Source organism: Plasmodium gonderi, assembly GCF_002157705.1.
Source record: "Plasmodium gonderi DNA, contig: Chr04, whole genome shotgun sequence".
Classification (NCBI taxonomy): Eukaryota; Apicomplexa; class Aconoidasida; order Haemosporida; family Plasmodiidae; genus Plasmodium; species Plasmodium gonderi.
The window spans coordinates 770,158-787,255 of NW_021628928.1; the positions used below are offsets into that span (position 1 = coordinate 770,158).

The 17,098-nt window shown below is 33.1% G+C and overlaps 5 protein-coding genes across 5 annotated transcripts; 2 read left to right on the forward strand and 3 right to left on the reverse strand.

Annotated features, from left to right (window-relative positions):
• Positions 1-1,026: 1,026 nt before the first annotated feature.
• Positions 1,027-3,084, reverse strand: PGO_041560 (hypothetical protein, conserved; the record flags this gene model as incomplete). Its single annotated transcript, XM_028686344.1, has 1 exon — positions 1,027-3,084. The coding sequence occupies one exon, from the start codon at positions 3,082-3,084 to the stop codon at positions 1,027-1,029; it is 2,058 nt and encodes a 685-aa protein (XP_028542145.1).
• A 3,309-nt stretch (positions 3,085-6,393) lies between these two features.
• On the forward strand, positions 6,394-7,352 carry PGO_041570 (DNA-directed RNA polymerase II 16 kDa subunit; the record flags this gene model as incomplete). The annotated part of the gene is made up of 3 exons (XM_028686345.1): positions 6,394-6,445; positions 6,648-6,744; positions 7,100-7,352. The coding sequence occupies 3 exons, from the start codon at positions 6,394-6,396 to the stop codon at positions 7,350-7,352; spliced, it is 402 nt and encodes a 133-aa protein (XP_028542146.1).
• A 383-nt stretch (positions 7,353-7,735) lies between these two features.
• Positions 7,736-9,106, reverse strand: PGO_041580 (hypothetical protein, conserved; the record flags this gene model as incomplete). Its single annotated transcript, XM_028686346.1, has 1 exon — positions 7,736-9,106. The coding sequence occupies one exon, from the start codon at positions 9,104-9,106 to the stop codon at positions 7,736-7,738; it is 1,371 nt and encodes a 456-aa protein (XP_028542147.1).
• Positions 9,107-10,936: 1,830 nt separating this feature from the next.
• Positions 10,937-13,406, reverse strand: PGO_041590 (hypothetical protein, conserved; the record flags this gene model as incomplete). Its single annotated transcript, XM_028686347.1, has 6 exons — positions 10,937-11,011; positions 11,108-11,268; positions 11,414-11,582; positions 11,801-11,896; positions 12,030-12,126; positions 12,268-13,406. 6 exons carry the CDS (start codon positions 13,404-13,406, stop codon positions 10,937-10,939), a joined length of 1,737 nt encoding a protein of 578 aa, XP_028542148.1.
• Positions 13,407-14,479: 1,073 nt separating this feature from the next.
• On the forward strand, positions 14,480-15,897 carry PGO_041600 (hypothetical protein, conserved; the record flags this gene model as incomplete). Its single annotated transcript, XM_028686348.1, has 4 exons — positions 14,480-14,513; positions 14,852-15,031; positions 15,234-15,367; positions 15,673-15,897. 4 exons carry the CDS (start codon positions 14,480-14,482, stop codon positions 15,895-15,897), a joined length of 573 nt encoding a protein of 190 aa, XP_028542149.1.
• Between the last annotated feature and the right edge of the window lie 1,201 nt (positions 15,898-17,098).

Consider the following 17,098-nt stretch of genomic DNA (forward strand, 5'->3'; position numbering starts at 1 on the left):
TTCAGGGGCACATTAATTCACAAGGCTTTTTTATATACCCGGTATAACTTTTTTCGCATGTCCAATTTGATTGCAAACAATATTGTCATAAAATTACGCAACCTGCTTTTGAGCACATTTTCATTTCATTTTTTTTTTTTTTTTTTTTCCATTTCTAACAATTATGTGTTTTCTCTTGTTAAGAGTTACTTAGAGGGGAATAACTTCCATTTTACATAAATTTCTCAAGTGAAATGTTATTCAGCGGAGTAGTAAACTTTTAAAATCAAAGAGGAGGTAAATTAGGTGTAGATGAGACAGTTATTTTCATGTGATTATTTTTCCCTTGAAGCATGAGACAAGGAAAATCAAAAAGATCAAATAACAGTTTTATCGTTCCTGCAAAATTTTCAAAATTCCCGAATTACTATTTCTTGGTTATACAATTTAATCCCCTTAAAAATGGTGACATGGGGGCAAATAAAACTGAGGACGGGAGAGATGGTGAGGGAAAAAAAAAAAAAAAAAAAAAAAAAAAAAAAGCGAAAAACGTGAAAAACTTGAAAAAGGCGAACAAGTTGGCAGAGTGTCCGTATACGCCCTGCTTAGCCCTATGATATTCGGAAATTTCCACGGTGTATATAAATATGTGTACTTAAACATACACAACACACATAAATGTCGCGTATACATAAAAAAAAAAAAAAAAAAAAAAAAAGATTACTAAATATAGTAAACTAATAATTAGCCAAAGGAAAAAGACATAGGGGTTGGGGATATCAGTTTCGCATATTCCATTTGCGGATATTTTCATCAGGAGTACTTAATATTAAACACATATTGTTAATGCTTGTGTGATATCAGGCATGTTTGCAAACATTTATGCATGCAATGTTTCGGATGAAATTGCACACGAGGAAGCGATGGACATGTAGGGTAATTACAAAAAAAAAAAAAAAAAGTGGAAAAGGTTTGTACGAAAAAATGAGCTCTCCGTTTGATGGGACAACACAGGCACCAATGATCTGTTTCATTCGTGCGATATGATTAGTCTTCCGCCTCTTCCACCTCGTCCACTTCTTCTGCTTCTTCCTCTTCAATCGCTTCTTCCTCTTCAATCGCCTCTTCCTCTTCAATCGCCTCTTCCACTTCTTCTGCTTCTTCCTCTTCAATCACTTCTTCCTCTTCAATCGCCTCTTCCTCTTCAATCGCCTCTTCCACTTCGTCCACCTCTTCCACTTCGTCCGCCTCTTCCACCTCTTCCACCTCTTCCTCTTCATCCACGTCGGTGGTGTCTTCCCCGTCGAGCTGTCGCTTGTGGTGATAGCGAAGGATGCTTCGAAAAACATCTTTAATTTCAGAAAGAATGAACTTAAAGTCGTTCCTGCGTATACGCATTGTGTTTACATCGGTGAGTGTGTCGTATGCAACTTGTTCAGAATTACTGTAAGCAATTTTTGAGAAGATCAAAGGCCAGTAATCATTTTTGTTTAGTGGTGTGAATCCATAAAGTATAGTATCATCCGAATCATTAATGTGACATACAACAAGATGATAGGTTTTATATTTCTCATTACAGTATGATTGAAATGAAGAGAACATATTAGAGATAAATTTTAATTCAAATGGATGTGTATATGAATTTTGAGATGTTTGGAATATATCTAAAAAGATTTTAAAATTGTATGCAATGGTAATACTTTTTTTATTGCTTTCCATAATTTTTTTAATTAATACACTTAAGTAGCTAGCTGCATTTTTATGTAGATGTTTTTCAATTAGCTTGTCATAAATTTCTGACTGTTTTAATCGATCTTTAAAAATATTAAATAAAAAGTCGGATGTTTTAAGGCAATTGTAAAGATAAGAATCCATTTTTTTTGCTCTATTTATATAGATGTAGATGAGAACAAGTAAAAAATAGAAACTGTCACCATTGTAAAGAACATAAGTTCTTCGTTTCCATGCTAAACTATTTAACGGCTTTATAATTTTTATAAAATTCTTTAATTTTATTAATATTTCATTTTGTTTTTTTAAATCCAGTTGTCTAAAATTCCCTGTGAATTCTTTTATCTCAATATGACACATTGTTCTAATTTTATTAAATGTGTTTCTAACATTTTTGTGGTCATATATGTATATCCTTTCATCGATTTCTAGCGATTCATTGAGAGATATAAAAGACAGCAGAGGTAATAATCCTCGTTCCGAATCGAATGAAATGAAGTGTCCATTACAGATATTCAAAGAATCGTTGTGTAAATTTCGAATTTCTTTATTATAATATTCATATGTTATTTGATCTGTTTTTAAATAAGAAATTAAAGAAACACTAGAGATGAATAAAATTGCAGATGAATCATCTTCACTCACACATTGGATAAAGGGGTAAATCATAAGACACATGCACTTGTTTTCTTCCTTCACTATGTTGTAATACTTTTGCAGTTTATGATTTTTTGTGTTTTTCTTCCCTCCCCTTGGTTTTTTTCCTTGGACTTTTTTACCCGTCCCCTCACCATCACTCCCAAGATCATTCCTAAGGTCTTCCCCGCCATTTTCAGGATTGCCACTATTGGAACTTCCGTATATCCCCATGATGTCACTCATTTCAATTTCACTCAAGACCAAATCCCACCTATCACTGCTCTCGAAAATTTCATGGAATGGCCGCTTATTATCAATAACGAAAAATTTCAAATATCCAACATAATTTTTGGCCAGAATTCCTGTGAAAAAGTCCTCTATCAATGTGTATATGTTGGCATCTGTGTTCATATGAGAACCCATACCTATAAGCACCACTTGGTAGAAGTAATCTCTATAATATTCTTTATTTTGAGAATATACATCTTCATATTTTTTGAAAAAGTTGAGGAGGTCTTCTTTTTTCTCAATTCCATAACTGAATATGTTTATATCTCTCTTTACATTCTTATGGAAATGTAAAATATGTTCTGTGCATATAGAGTCTACGCTGTTATGGTAAAATATGAATATGTTAAATTTGAATTCTTCATTTTTTCGGGTACATAATTTTTTTATCTCTCTATTAACCCTCATGTAGTGGTTTATGAATTCTTCTGCTTTTACGAACCCCATTTTGCAGATGTGTAGGAACAGCCAAAAATGAAAGGCGGCAAGAAAGGAAAAAATGGCGGAAGAAGAGAAAAAATGGCGGAAGAAGAGAAAAAATGGCAGCAAGAAAGGAAAAAATGGCAGCAAGAAAGGAAAAAATGGCAGCAAGAAAGGAAAAAATGGCAGCAAGAAAGGAAAAAATGGCAGCAAGAAAGGAAAAAATGGCAGCAAGAAAGGAAAAAATGGCAGCAAGAAAGGAAAAAATGGAGACAAGAAAAAAAGTGTGTACCCAGTTCAGGAGGCCAACGAACGGGGGCGGGGGTAGGTATTTTCTCAATTTTGAACTAAATTTTGGACTAATTTTGTTTTTGTTTTAAAGGAGAAGATAACACATTAACTTATGCAACTTTACAAGAAATGTTATTCAGTTCAAGACGTGGTAGTGATATAAGAGCTTTACGCTACTTTGTATGTAGATGACCATTTGAAAGTGTAGAGTAATATATGGTATAGGTCTCTCCCTACTCAAGAATTAGTAGAAATAATTTCACACTCTCCCTCTCATATCCCCGTTCTTGCCCCCATTTCTATCTTCACGATTTAAATCTATCAAATGAAACCACAAGAGCTTTGTCATTATTTCATTTTATCGCCTAATTTTAAACATTTGCTCCTTGGGCATATTTTTTCCGTACTCTGAGTCAACCGTCAACAAATTATGTCTCCCTTTTTTGGGAGATTCTTTTAGTTCATTCGTTTTTGATGGATTACCTTTTTGAGTTTTTTTTTTTTTTTTTTTCTATTTTTGCTGACTTTTAGGACTACACTTGCCGCAGAGGTGGATACTCCTCCTTTTACACATTCTTTGTTTTGAAAAAAAAAAAAAAGGAGCATGTCTGGGGAGGGGTTGGGAGGGAAATTATCAATTTCGCATATTTTTTTGCTAATCCCTAGCTACAATTTTGCACATTTTATGAATTCATTTTTTTAGTGAATTTCACATTCCGCGAAAAATTGTGCGTGCCTTTTATCCACGTGTGCTTCTCTCTAAAGAATGGAGTTGATTTTTTTTTTTTTTTTTTTTTCCCTTGATCATTAGATTCTCCTCAACTATAAGAGGACGAATGAGAAGTTAAATTTTTATAATTTTTGGAAAAGAAAACAAATAAATAAACTTCATTTTTGTAGCACATTTGTTCCAACAGAAAGGGGGTATAGCTTCGGTGTCATGGAATGAAGTGTGCACATGTACTTTTCCCAGTTTGGCATTTGGCCAGTTTGTATATTTAGAAGCATTGGGAATATGGGCACATGGCTTTGGGATCTTCCTTTTTTAGCTGAATTTTTTTTTTTCTTTTTTTCCCCTTTCCCCCCCTCCTTCCATTTTCCCTTTTTTATATGTCACACATTCTTTGAGTACTTAGAAAGATAGGAAGTAATATACTAAATGATATTTCTTTTTCATCTCTCAGATGTAATTTTATGTGGCTCTTATTCTGCCTTTATCTCTATGCTTCTCCTATACACCACCACTTACATCTCTCTACAAGCAAAGTTGATGACTGAACCTTGAACTGTACTTAGCGTAACATCAACTTTTACACGCTTCCCATGAGAAGAAGTGGCGAAAGGGTATTGTACGAGTGTAACCAATGCACGGATTGCTGTCTCATGTTTGCAACTGCAAAATTGTGATTAATACAGATCTTATACATGAGCAAAAAAAAAAAAAAAAAAAAAAAAAAACAGTAACAGTAACAGTAACAGTAACAGTAACAGTAACAGTAACAGTAACAGTAACAGTAACAGTAACAGTAACAGTAACAGTAACAGCAACAGCAACAGCAACAGTAACAGTAACAGTAACAGTAACAATAAGAAAAGACGAAAGAAGCTCCGTTTTGGATAAAAAAATATTTGGAACCGAGGTGATTGGCGACAAATGTAGATATGTATAAAAATGAGTTTCCAATGTATATATATTGATGGATTTGAGGAAAAAAAAAAAAAAAAAGGGTGGTCTGTTCTTTTTTATTCTTCTTAAGAGAATTTTTTCTTATTCAATTGGAGCCATTTAATATACAGATATTTATACAAAATTTGTCAATCTTATTATATGCATTCGTCTCATTTGTGTTACTTGAAAAAGGAGGTATCACAATGTGTATAAATAAGTTTCAGAATAGTGTGTATGTGTGTGTGTGTGTGTTTGAATGGTTTTATAAAAAAAAATTATGAAATGTAAAAATGGGAGATTTCCCTTTTCTTATTTTCATTTTTGGTATTAAAAAATAGTGTTCTTTTTTTTTTTTTTTTTTATGTCACGCCTTTTTCAGTTTGATGAATCAATAAATTGGGGAGTGTCAAAACAGGGGGTGGTGAAAAGGAGAAGAAAACACAGACATACAGATACTGCATTCGGTCGCTTTGCAATCCTGTGCGTTTCGACTCAGTACACTGCAGTTTGTGACATTTTCATTTATTGTTTTATTTCATTATTTTTGGAAATTTCGGGAGAGGTGCTCTTTTTTACTAAATTTTGTATGTTGTCGGGGTAGTCTCATAATTTTGTTTCAACTTTAAAAAAATAAAAAAAAAAAAAGTAGGAGAGAGAGAGGAAGAGATGATATAAACTATGATCTATATATGCATGGCAATAGCACAATGAAGGAAATAGAATATCACGCTACTTAATTTTTTTTTCTATTGTTTTTTCTTTTTGTAAAAGGGGGAAAGCAAATAGGTAGCACATATATATATATATATATGTATATTTTTCTTTCTTTTTTTTTCCATCCTTTTCACTGTTGACCCTTTTGAGTAAACCAAATTTTGATAATCGAAAGATGGGTGGGGAGAGAGACTGGCATAAAATTCGTTCATTTTATTCTGTATCTTCTGAACCAATTATGCCAGTAATAAAAAAAAAAAAAAAAAAAAAAAAAAAAAGTTGTAGGTTTTTTCTCACCCTGTATTTAAATACAGAAAATTGTTTTTCCAAAACATTTGAAAAGAAAAATATACAGTAAAATAAGTATTTAATTTCCTCTGCACTTTTTGGAAGTATCTCTCCCCATTTTGTTACATTTGAGGAATGACCCAAAAAGATTTGTAGCCCCCTTATCTCTCCCCTGATTGTTTCCACATACGTGCATATATGTATAGCGCTTGTTTATGTTTTTTTTCTCATTTTTTTCGTTTTCCTTTTTTTTTCTCATTTTTTTCGTTTTCCTTTTTTTTTTCTCATTTTTTTCGTTTTCCTTTTTTTTTTCTCATTTTTTTCGTTTTCCTTTTTTTTTCTCATTTTGATTGCCTCCTTTCGCTGTGCCCACGATGGCTGGCAACAACGACCAAGGGGATATCAAAAACTTGGATCTTGGCCCAGGTACCTTCCTGTGAGATCGAAATGGGTTCATCATGTGCTTAACAGTCTGTTCAATCAGTGATAACATTAGCATTGATGTGTACCCATTCTTACGTACTCTGATTGATCTTTGTGTCTTTGCCCAAATGTCACAGATGCAAAGGTGTAAAAAACTACATTCCACTTTCTCCTCTCTTCCTGCACATGTCTCCCATCCACGCAGAGTTCAAAAACTGCAAGTGTCTAAACCTTTGTGAATTGCAACTCATTTTAGGGGATCAACTCAGGTTAACTTCTAAACGAAATGAAGGAGCACAAGCGTAAGAAAACAAAGCAATACACAGATTACATAGAATTGCACAGATAGTGTTGATTTTGTGTGTATAAAATTGGACACCAACAGTTGGGTGTTTATTTCGTTTTGCTGCTCCGTTCATGCTTCTTTTCGAGTCGTAGCGCGACAGCGATGGCGTTTCCATTGCGCTGTTTTCATTGCACCATTTCAGTTGCACCATTTCAGTTGCACCATTTCAGTTGCACCATTTCAGTTGCACCATTTCATTTACACCATTTCATTTGCACCGTTTCATTTGCACCGCTTCATTTGCACCGCTTCAATTGCACCGCTTCAATTGCACCGCTTCAATTGCGCACCACGTCCACCCCCCCACGCAGGCTGATAAAGTCCTCGTTCGACTACGCAAATAAATTTGCCACGATAAAAAACAGAAGTTCCATTGTAGATGTCAGAACGAATTTGGAACGTTTAGGGGAATTGCATGAGTATGAAATAGCCATGTTAGTTAATCTTCTCCCGAAGACGATTCAGGAGGCGAGGTATTTCATCCCATCACTGATTAGACTAAGCGATGAAACGTTAAATTCTATTTTGGAGCACCTCATTAGTTATAAGATGTATGTTTCCTGAAGGGTAAAATTCACAGTTGAAAAAAATTGGACAGGAGAATCGATAAAAAGAAAAAGGTTTACAATATGTTGTCTCATTGGGGAAGGGAATAGTATATATTCTAGGGGTTCTTTTATTTAAAAAAAAAAAATAAAATAAAATAATATCGCGATGGGTTAGATGCGTTAAAAGGTTGCGATGGGTTAGATGCGTTAAAAGGTTGCGATGGGTTAGACGTGTTAAAAGGTTGCGATTGGTTAGATGTGTTAAAAGTTTATGATTGATTAGATGTGTTAATATTATCTTGATGAGCTAGATGTACTACCGTAACGTCGCGATTTATTAGTAGGATGATTCTGAAGGGCTATGTGTGCTACCATTACAGCAGAAGCACCAGTTCCTGATCAGGCATATGCCTTATCAATTGGACCCCTGTTGGCGATGCGTGATTTTGACAGAGAGGGAAATGGATCATTTTTACTAAGAACGAGAATGTTGTTATCATAGGATATGTAAGCATTGATGTATTTGAACAAGATGAGTGAAGTAATAATACATAAAGTCTCGAGGTGGTGGTGATGTTGTGTAATATGAGCCCAGGTAAAAATATGATGAAAAATAGATATGGGAACTTTATATAATTTATTTGGATTATCTTTAATGTTATTATTCCACCATTGAACGACAATTTTCATAAGATTTCTTTTAACAACAAAATGCATCTGATCGATACATTCGTTTAGTCCGTTAATAAAAAAATATTTTGAGAACCTTTCAATAACACGATTGTAAAGAAATATATTTCCCTGCTTGATAGAGTATATTATATCAATATATATACTAAGTTGATATTCTTGCAATAATTTTTTTGGTGGGAAGATTCCTTTATTAAGTCTTATAGAAATAATGGACTCTAGTAATTTTTTTTTAAAATCAGTTTTATTTTTTTTTGAATTTGAGAATGCCCAAGTGAATTCCTTTTCTGCTTTTTCATAATCCATTTTATGTAAATATAATTTCCCCAATTGGTATTTAAAGAGGACTACAAAAAATTTTGGAATGTATGAATAATCTATATCCGTGGAATTTATTATCTTTAGAAAACTAGTAGTTATTTGCATATTGTTTAACTTCATACATAATTTAATTGATTGAAACATGAGGATAATGAATCCACCATGTTTTTCAATATCTCCTTTAACAATTCCTATTTTTCCTCTAATTGAATTTAAAACTTCAATTGTATATTTGTTTTTTTCATTTATATCTTCATTTTCTTCATTATAAATATCACTTTTATTGTTACTATTGTAATATGAATCTGCCAATGTACTTATATTATTTAAAAAGGAACATATAGTGAGAAGATATGGCAATAGCCATAAATTATCAGAGTATAAATGTATGAATGTAGATAAAAATTTGCATCCAGTGCTTACTAACACATCCCAATTTACATTATTTCTGTTACATAATATTTTAAATATATTAAAATGATCAATTATTAGCTGTTCATAATGTTTTAGGAAATTTTTTTTTTTTATGTTTTTTCTCAATTCACATTCCATTGTCTCGTCAAGTATGTAAATGTCCACGGGAAGTTGCGTTAATTTCAAGATAGAACTTATCTTGTACCCATTTCTTGTTTTAACACACGTATCCAATTCATCTAAGATGTCTTCATAATTCCTTACATTTATTCTGTTCTTTTCTTGTTGCTTCCTTCGAAGAAGGTTAATCTTTTTCGTTATTGCGTTCTCATCGTGCGCGTTCATTTTTTTTTTCCCCTTCCTTCCGGCCTGTCTGTTGGTATGGATGTTGGTACGGATGTTGGTATGTTTGCTTGTATGTTTGCTTGTATGTTTGCTTGTATGTTTGCTTGTATGTCTGCTGGTATTTCTGTTTGTGTGTCTGTATGTCTGTCTTTTTGTATGCCTCTCTATCGCTATGCGTTTGTGTTAATGCTATAGGTGGAACATGGACAAACTTAGTTCAGGCTACATATAATTTGAATGTTCAATTTGTTTTCATCTGCATCGTGTTGGTAGAAAAATAATTTTTATAGACGTCTCCCACCCACTCTCTCTCTTATCTAGTGTATTAAAAATGGTCTAGCTTTGTCTGTTGCGAGAGAAGCACGTTTAGTGCAAAAAAAAAAAAAAAAAAAAAAAAAAAAAAAAGGGTTCATAATGCTGTTGTGGAAATTTGTTATATGTTTTGGATTTTCTTTTACATTTAATTAGTGGAAATATCAGTAAACCTTGGCCAACTCTAAGATTTTCTTCTTTATCCTTGCAGCTTTTTAAAATGTGCGTTCAGGGAGTAGCATCATACATGCAGCTATGTTTTTTTTAAAATGTTTTCTTAGCTCTTTTTTTTGAAGTGTTTTTTTTGAGCTATTTTTTGAATTTTTTTTTTTTTTTTTCTCAAAAGGTGCCAATTTGTGCATCGTTCTTATTTGAGGTGATCCTTCTTCCGTTTTCTTAAAAAATAAGATTGTGAAAGAAACAACATGTGAGAAGCTTATTTTGTCAACCGGTTTGTTTCCTGGCTAAGGGTTGTATGTATTACCACATCTATATGTGCATAGGTAAGTTAAAGGAAAATAAAAAAAAAAAAAAAAGTAGAAATAAAATGAAAAAATGTGGAACCATATGTTTACGAAAGTTTAGCGGTTTGTAGGTAACCGATGAGGAAGAAAATATGGGCTAGAGAAAAGAGAAAAAAAAAAACAAAAAAAAAACAAAGTGCTTTCAAAACAGGTAAATAATATAGAAGAGGCAAAAAAAAAAAAAAAAAGGAACTCTATGTAAAAAATGCCAAATACACTTTCCATTTTTCTTTTTAGGATGGGATAATTTCCATAAGCTGTACCTTGTCGGGGATGATGGCAACAACATTATTAAAATATGAGAATTTTTAAAATGTGAACTGAAGGAGACAAGGATGTAGAGTTTAGTGGCAGATCGACAAGGAGGGAAAACCCCGGCGGGGTTAAGGTGATTCGTGCCTTAAACTTGGGGCGAGAAAAAAAAAAAAAAATTAAAACCAGCAAAAAAAGAAATGAAATGTGTAAAATGGCTTATAATGCATAAGCTGCTTAAAATGTGGTGTCAACTGGGGAGGGAGAAAAGCATATCTCCATCCCTCGAGCACAGAATAACAGAAAAAAAAAAAAAAATGTTTGAATTGTTCAATCTCCTTTAAAAAAGAAATATATACATATACATATATATATATATATATATATATATCCAAATGTAATATGCAGACATTTCAGTACATATGTGTTTATGTACCCCTATGAATCACATTTACGTATGGGCATGCGCATATACACATGCATAAAAATAAAAAGAGCAGCTAGGTATACAATGTTCGTGTAAAAGTGTTAACCCATATATATTTTTTTTTGTTTTCTCAAAAGGAGAGAAAGAAAAGGGGTCTGTACTTGTCGTTATGTTTTTTTGATATTGGAACCATTGTGGTGATTGTCTAGCTATTAACATAGTAAGAAGTCTGAGTCTTTCGTTACAATGGGTATGTGATGTGCATATCTCCATTTTTTTCTTGAACAAGAGAGTACAAAAATCTTATCTCTTCGTTCAGGTTTTTTCTTCCTTTTTGTTTATGCATATTGTGAATTTATTCCCGTTGGATGAGAACAAGTCGCGTATACTCTGAGGGGGTGAAGTGGTGATAGAGCGATGGTGAAACGATGTCGAAGCGACGTTTACGTGTATGGACGTGGGAACTACTTATGATTTAGAACAAACCATGATGTCATTAGCACCATCCCGTATGAACAGGAAGTCTATATCATAATCTTTGGACAGAATGCTGAGTTTCTTCTTTATGTGTTTTTTTATAATTCGTAGTAGATTCTCCAGGTTCATATGCTTCTTTATTCTTATGGGAATATTAATCTTTACGTTGTCTTTGCAGTGATCATGGAAGAGAAAAAGTGGCAAAGGTACCAGCAGATGTGCGTAAGAAATGGAAAAATGATTTCTAAGCATTGCCAAGCGGTTTCATGTGCACCCCAAAACGAATATTAGAAGTTGCCATAGACATGTACTTACCATTGGAATATACAAAATTGAAATGCCCAGCTTCCATTCGTCGACGCTCATATAGAGAAATTTTGTGTTCACTCAAATTGGCATTCATTATATCTATGTGTTGTTTGTTGAAACAACAAAAGTTTAAGAAGGAATTTTCTGTTAGTTCTTTAGTCATATATGACACGATCTGCAAAAAATGTTCAGATTGGTGTAACGCACCAAAAAAAAAAAAAAAAATTGCAAAATGAAAAGTGAGTTTTGTTTTATCGAGGAAGAAGTGGCATGAGAAATATGGGAACGTGAAGTTGATTTCTCATGATTTTGCACTAATCATTTCTTTATTAATTTGCCAGTTTTATCATTTTTTTTTTTTTTTTTTTTTTTTTTTTTCTTATTTCGGTTAACCTTTTCTGTAGCTAAAAATGCGATGACATTTTTTAGTAGATGTTTTATGACTTGATTGTCCCATTCGATTTGTGTTTTTTTGCTTTTTTCATTGTTCTGATTCGTTAAAAGGAAGTGCACAAATATGTTTGAGTAAGAAAAATGTCTAATGCTTAGGTTTTCCAGTTTGATATTTTCATATGTGTGATTTCATCTAGGGTGAGAGAAAGATATTGTTGATTTTTCTTACCCGTTCTTTAAGCTGCTGAATATTTTTCTCCACAATGGTATTTATAATAAGTCTAGATTTGGAGAAGATGTTTATTTTGTTAAAAATGTGGAGGTACCTGTTAATGTGGATAGAAGGAAGAGAAGCACAAGATAAACAGATCGAACGATGTGTAAAAAGGGGATTATGCATGGTCGAAGAAGAAGAAGGAGAAGAAGGTAACGAATAATTAAGAAAAGGTTTGAGGAAGACACCCTACCTAGAAATCTCAGTTTGATCAAGCATTATGTTCAAGTTATTTTCCTGATAATTAATTAGATGATTATATGTTTTAATATTCTGTTGGTGGTTTATGAGAACAACTTTTTTTTTCTCTTCCATCGATTTAACATTTTGTTCGTAAGTGATTTGAATTATTGCTTCATTTATAATTTGTTTAGTTATATATTTTGCAAATTTGTTTAATTCTTCCTCTTCATAGTGAGTACTAGTTTGAGTGTGATTCACTTTTTTATTATTTTTTTTCTCTGATATTATTTTTTCATATAAGAAGGTACCATCATTTTTTAGGGTTTTCAATTCTTCATCTGTTTCTGTTATTTGTACACACTCATCTGTGTATACTTTTTTTTTTGTTAATGTTGCAGTTAGGTTTTTACTATATGTATCTATTTTGGGGCTCTTAGGAGTGGGTTCTACTGCACTAGATTGGGGATAATAGTAGCTTGGCTTGTTGCTAACGTAGCTAGAAGTTTTGTTATTCCCTCTTTTCCCCGTTTTTGTTAGCTTCATTTTAACTGGTTTAATTGTACTTGCATCTGCATATTTCTGTTGTTGTCTGAGCTTTGTATTGATGAATGTGGAGTAAATGATTGATTGAATGGTCTCGTCATCATTCTTATGACTTGAGATATTTTCCCGATCGTTACGACATTGACCTGTGGTGTGAGTAGATCCACTTGCCTCATTTTTCTTCTGACATTTTTCAAGTTCTAACATTTGGAAAACTGCATCTACTTTCTCTTCGCCCCCTCTGAACAAGGCCATTTTGGCTACCTGTTTTGAAGTAGATTGTTCGTTCAGGTTTTTGTAAACGTAGCTTACGCAGTTTATATCACTTTTTAGGAGAGACTTATCAATATTTGCCGCGTAATATTTTTTGTATTTTTCTTCAAACCGAGTTTTATTTCCTTTCTTTGTGGTGCACTTGGACAGGTTCGACCTCGACTTGTCGTTTAACACTTCAGCATTTTGTTTGTCCCGTTTCTGATTGTTTCTTTTGTCATCCGTTTTGTCATCCATTTTGTCAGCTCTTCGGCTTTTTTTTTTTTTTCGCTCTGGATCATTACTTCGAGTGTCGAGGTCTTTCGGCTTCTCAACGGGAGTTGGAAGTCTCATCTCGATTTGCCCACTTGAGTTATTTTAATATTTTGCCTTGTCTGCTTTTTCCTTATTTTTTTTTGCTTATCTTTTTTTTTTTGCTTCTATATGCGTGTGCAACAGAGGGATAAGGTCGGCATAGACATGTTTGGACAAACCATTCACACAGAGGCTAGTTTCACAGTTTTGTACTTGTGAATGTGTGCATGCAATGTGTGTACATTTTAAAGTCTGCGTTCTTTCCCCACCCCTCCTTTTCAGCACTGATCCGTGCCGATAAGTCTCTATTTGTACATACACATTCTTGTAAGGACAGGATAGAACGTGGTCTCGTTAACTCTGGGGTATTACTATATATGCAACTCATTAAGGGGATTGTTTGTGCAAATGATGCTTTTTTTTTTTTTTTTTTTTTTTTTTGCACGCCCTATGAGTACAAGTGCATACATAGGAAAATGTAGACTTGTGAATTTTTACTCCGCTGATTCTGAATATGAACCTATATTATGTATTCATGTGTATGTGTACGAATGTGTATACATGCATGTATACTTATTCCTTACACTCCTTCCGTTTTTCTCTTTTTTTTTTTTTTTTTTTTTCATAAAAAATTCTTAATTAGTGCAATACTCTAGTTGGAAATTCCATTCGTGTCTGCAAGTGTCGCGTAAAAGGTGCATAATGTTTTGCAAAGTTGGAGAAAAAAAAAAAAAAAAAAAAAAAAAAAAAAAAATTTAAAAAAAAAAAAAAAAAAAAAAAAAAAAAAACAACAAAAAAAAAAAAAAATAAAAAAAAAAAAAAAAAAAAAAAAAAAAAAAAAAAAAAAAAAAAAAAAAAAAAAAAAAAAAAAAAAAAAAATCGTTTGAGACAAAGGAGATATATATCTTCCAATCCACCAGAAAGGATGACATTCTAACAACCACTTGAAAAGTGAAAAAAAAAAAAAGAAGAAAAAAAGAAGAAGAAGAAAAAAAGAAGAAAAACGTGAAAGATTGTAAACATATGGGAATCTTCAAACATATCAATAATTGTGAAAAAGAGTGAGATATTTCCTTTAGATACAATTTTACATTATTAGCATTCTTCAATTAATGATATGTAATATTGGATTTTTTGCAACTGCAAGTAGAATAACATAAATGAGAGAAAACTAGGGAAGACGTATCAGAAAGTTTTCTCCTTTATACTTGTTCTATATGTAAAAAAAAAAAAAAAAAAAAAAAAAAAAATGGCATTAACTACTATTTCCTCAGGTAACAGATAGGCAATTATTTCAACCTATAAGTATTTAAGATATTTGTTTTATTGTGAAAAAAAATGTGTGAAAATATGAAATATAAGTTTTTGTATACTATTGATGTGATTACTCCAACCAACATAGTGATAATTCGAAAGAACAAATGATAACAGGGAAACCCCACACTCCCACACACCCCATACAAAAAAAAACGAATAACACACAGGTGATGAAGCAAAAGAGGAAAATCAGAAAGTGGAGAAAACAGACCAAGATTCTGAAGTAGTGAAAAAGAATAAAAAGATACATGTATACCAAAACAAAAGTACATATGAAGGATCCTATCTGTGTGGGAAAAAATCAGGGATGGGGAAACTAACGAAAAGGACTAAGGAGTTCTACAACGGTAATTTTTATATGAATCCAAAAGAAGAAATGTAGTGAACGTGTGCAGAAGTGGACACGCTTGAAGCCTTCTATTAAGAGTTGTGCTGTGTTTCGTTCTTGTTATGTTTCTCACCACTCTTCTGAACATTCCTCCTCTCTCTTTTAACACTTTCTCTGCATTTTACACACCCATTTCCTCCATGGATGCTTTTAAAAAATAGGAAATTTCCAAAACGGAAAAAAGAATGGAACTGGATTTCAGAAGTATTCTAATGGAGACTTTTATTATGGAGAGTGGAAGAACAACAAGAAGAATGGACAAGGAATTTATTTTTTCTCTTCCACAAGGGAATATGTTAAAAGGATTGAGGAAAACACACAAAAAAAAAAAAAATGCAGATAATCACTTATCTTACCCTGTCACAACCTTGTGGGAGTCTGTTCATACATCTGTTGTGCCTTCGTGTGTTCATACATCTGTTGCGCTTTCGTGTGTTCATACATCTGTTGCGCTTTCGTGTGTTCATACATCTGTTGTGCCTTCGTGTGTTCATACATCTATGTCTACCCCTGCGTGGGTACAATTATTTTTGGCTAGCACATACCCCCTCCCCTTCCCTTGCATTCTTCACATGTTTGTTTCCTGAACCCTAACTTCAGTACTTCGGAGAATGGTGCAAAGGAAGTTTACTTAGTGGATCATGGATATTTTCTAGGAACACAAAATACGTTGGGACATTTTTTAGGAACCTCCCTAAGTTTAAGGGATGTTTTATTTTTGCAGATGATTCTAAAATTGTCGTCTTTTACAAACAAATTCTTGGTATTTCAAGCATTGATCAAGGGATCCAGGACAATTTGGAACTTATATGGCGAGCAGCATAGAGTTCTTACAGGATGGGTGTGCATACCCATGTGAGCTTACCCGTGTGTGTGCTTACCCGTGTGTGTGTTAGCCTACCCGTGTGTGTGTTAGCCTACCCGTGTGTGTGTTAGCCTACCCGTGTGTGTGTTAGCCTACCCGTGTGTGTGTTAGCCTACCCGTGTGTATGTCTACCCACGTGCTTCTTCATTTTTGCCGCTTTTGCGATTTTTTTTTTTTTTTTTTTTTTTTTTTGTCCCATTCGATGGAGAGGTTAATTTTGAGGAAGCTCTCCCCTTGGTTACCTCTTTTAACTTTCACAGGAACTTAAAACGAGACAGTTTCTGAACAATGTATTTTAAGAAATGAATTCACGTCATCGATTTTAAATTCCCCTTCTAATAAGAGTCATACTGGGGGAAGAAAAACATGAAATGCGCACATGTAATGGGATAATGAGCAGCGGAGAGTGAAAGAAAAAAAAAAAAAAAAATAGGCGAAAAAATAGACGAAAAAATAGGCGAAAAAATAGACGAAAAAATAGGCGAAAAAATAGACGAAAAAATAGGCGAAAAAATAGACGAAAAAATAGGCGAAAAAATAGACGAAAAAATAGACGAAAAAATAGAAGAAAAATATAAAACAATATATAATAAAAAGAACTCAAATGAGCATGCAAACTGAAGTGAGATAAACAAATGGAAAATCTACACACGATGCTGTTGTACGAGCGCTTTTCCAATTGTTGAAAGAAATTTCTGCACATAGTGTTTACGCTTGTGTGTGTGTACTTCCCTGTAAGTATGGCCCCTTTCGTGCACGAATGCACATGCAGATTCACTTGATCATAATTGCATACAGAATTTGTGAGAACGTAGGACTAACCAAGCACACAATATGAACGAGAAAACAAAAAATAGCTCATTCCACGAACTGTACTCTTCAACAATAAGCGAAGCCATAAATAGATATTCATTTAGCGAGACTAGCAATCGATTTAATGAGAATTTCCAACTTGGATATAATTCCAATTGGAACAAAGCATTCGAAAGTGACAGTAATTTAACTACTTTCCAAGATGATGTATCAGATAAAGATGGAGAGTTACAAACCTATAGTTCTATAGTTTTAGGTAATCCCTTCCTCTTTCTCCCTGCCTTTTTTTTTTTTTTTTCCCTCTTCTTTCTTTGGTATGCATGAATTTATTTTCTCTGATTAAACAGC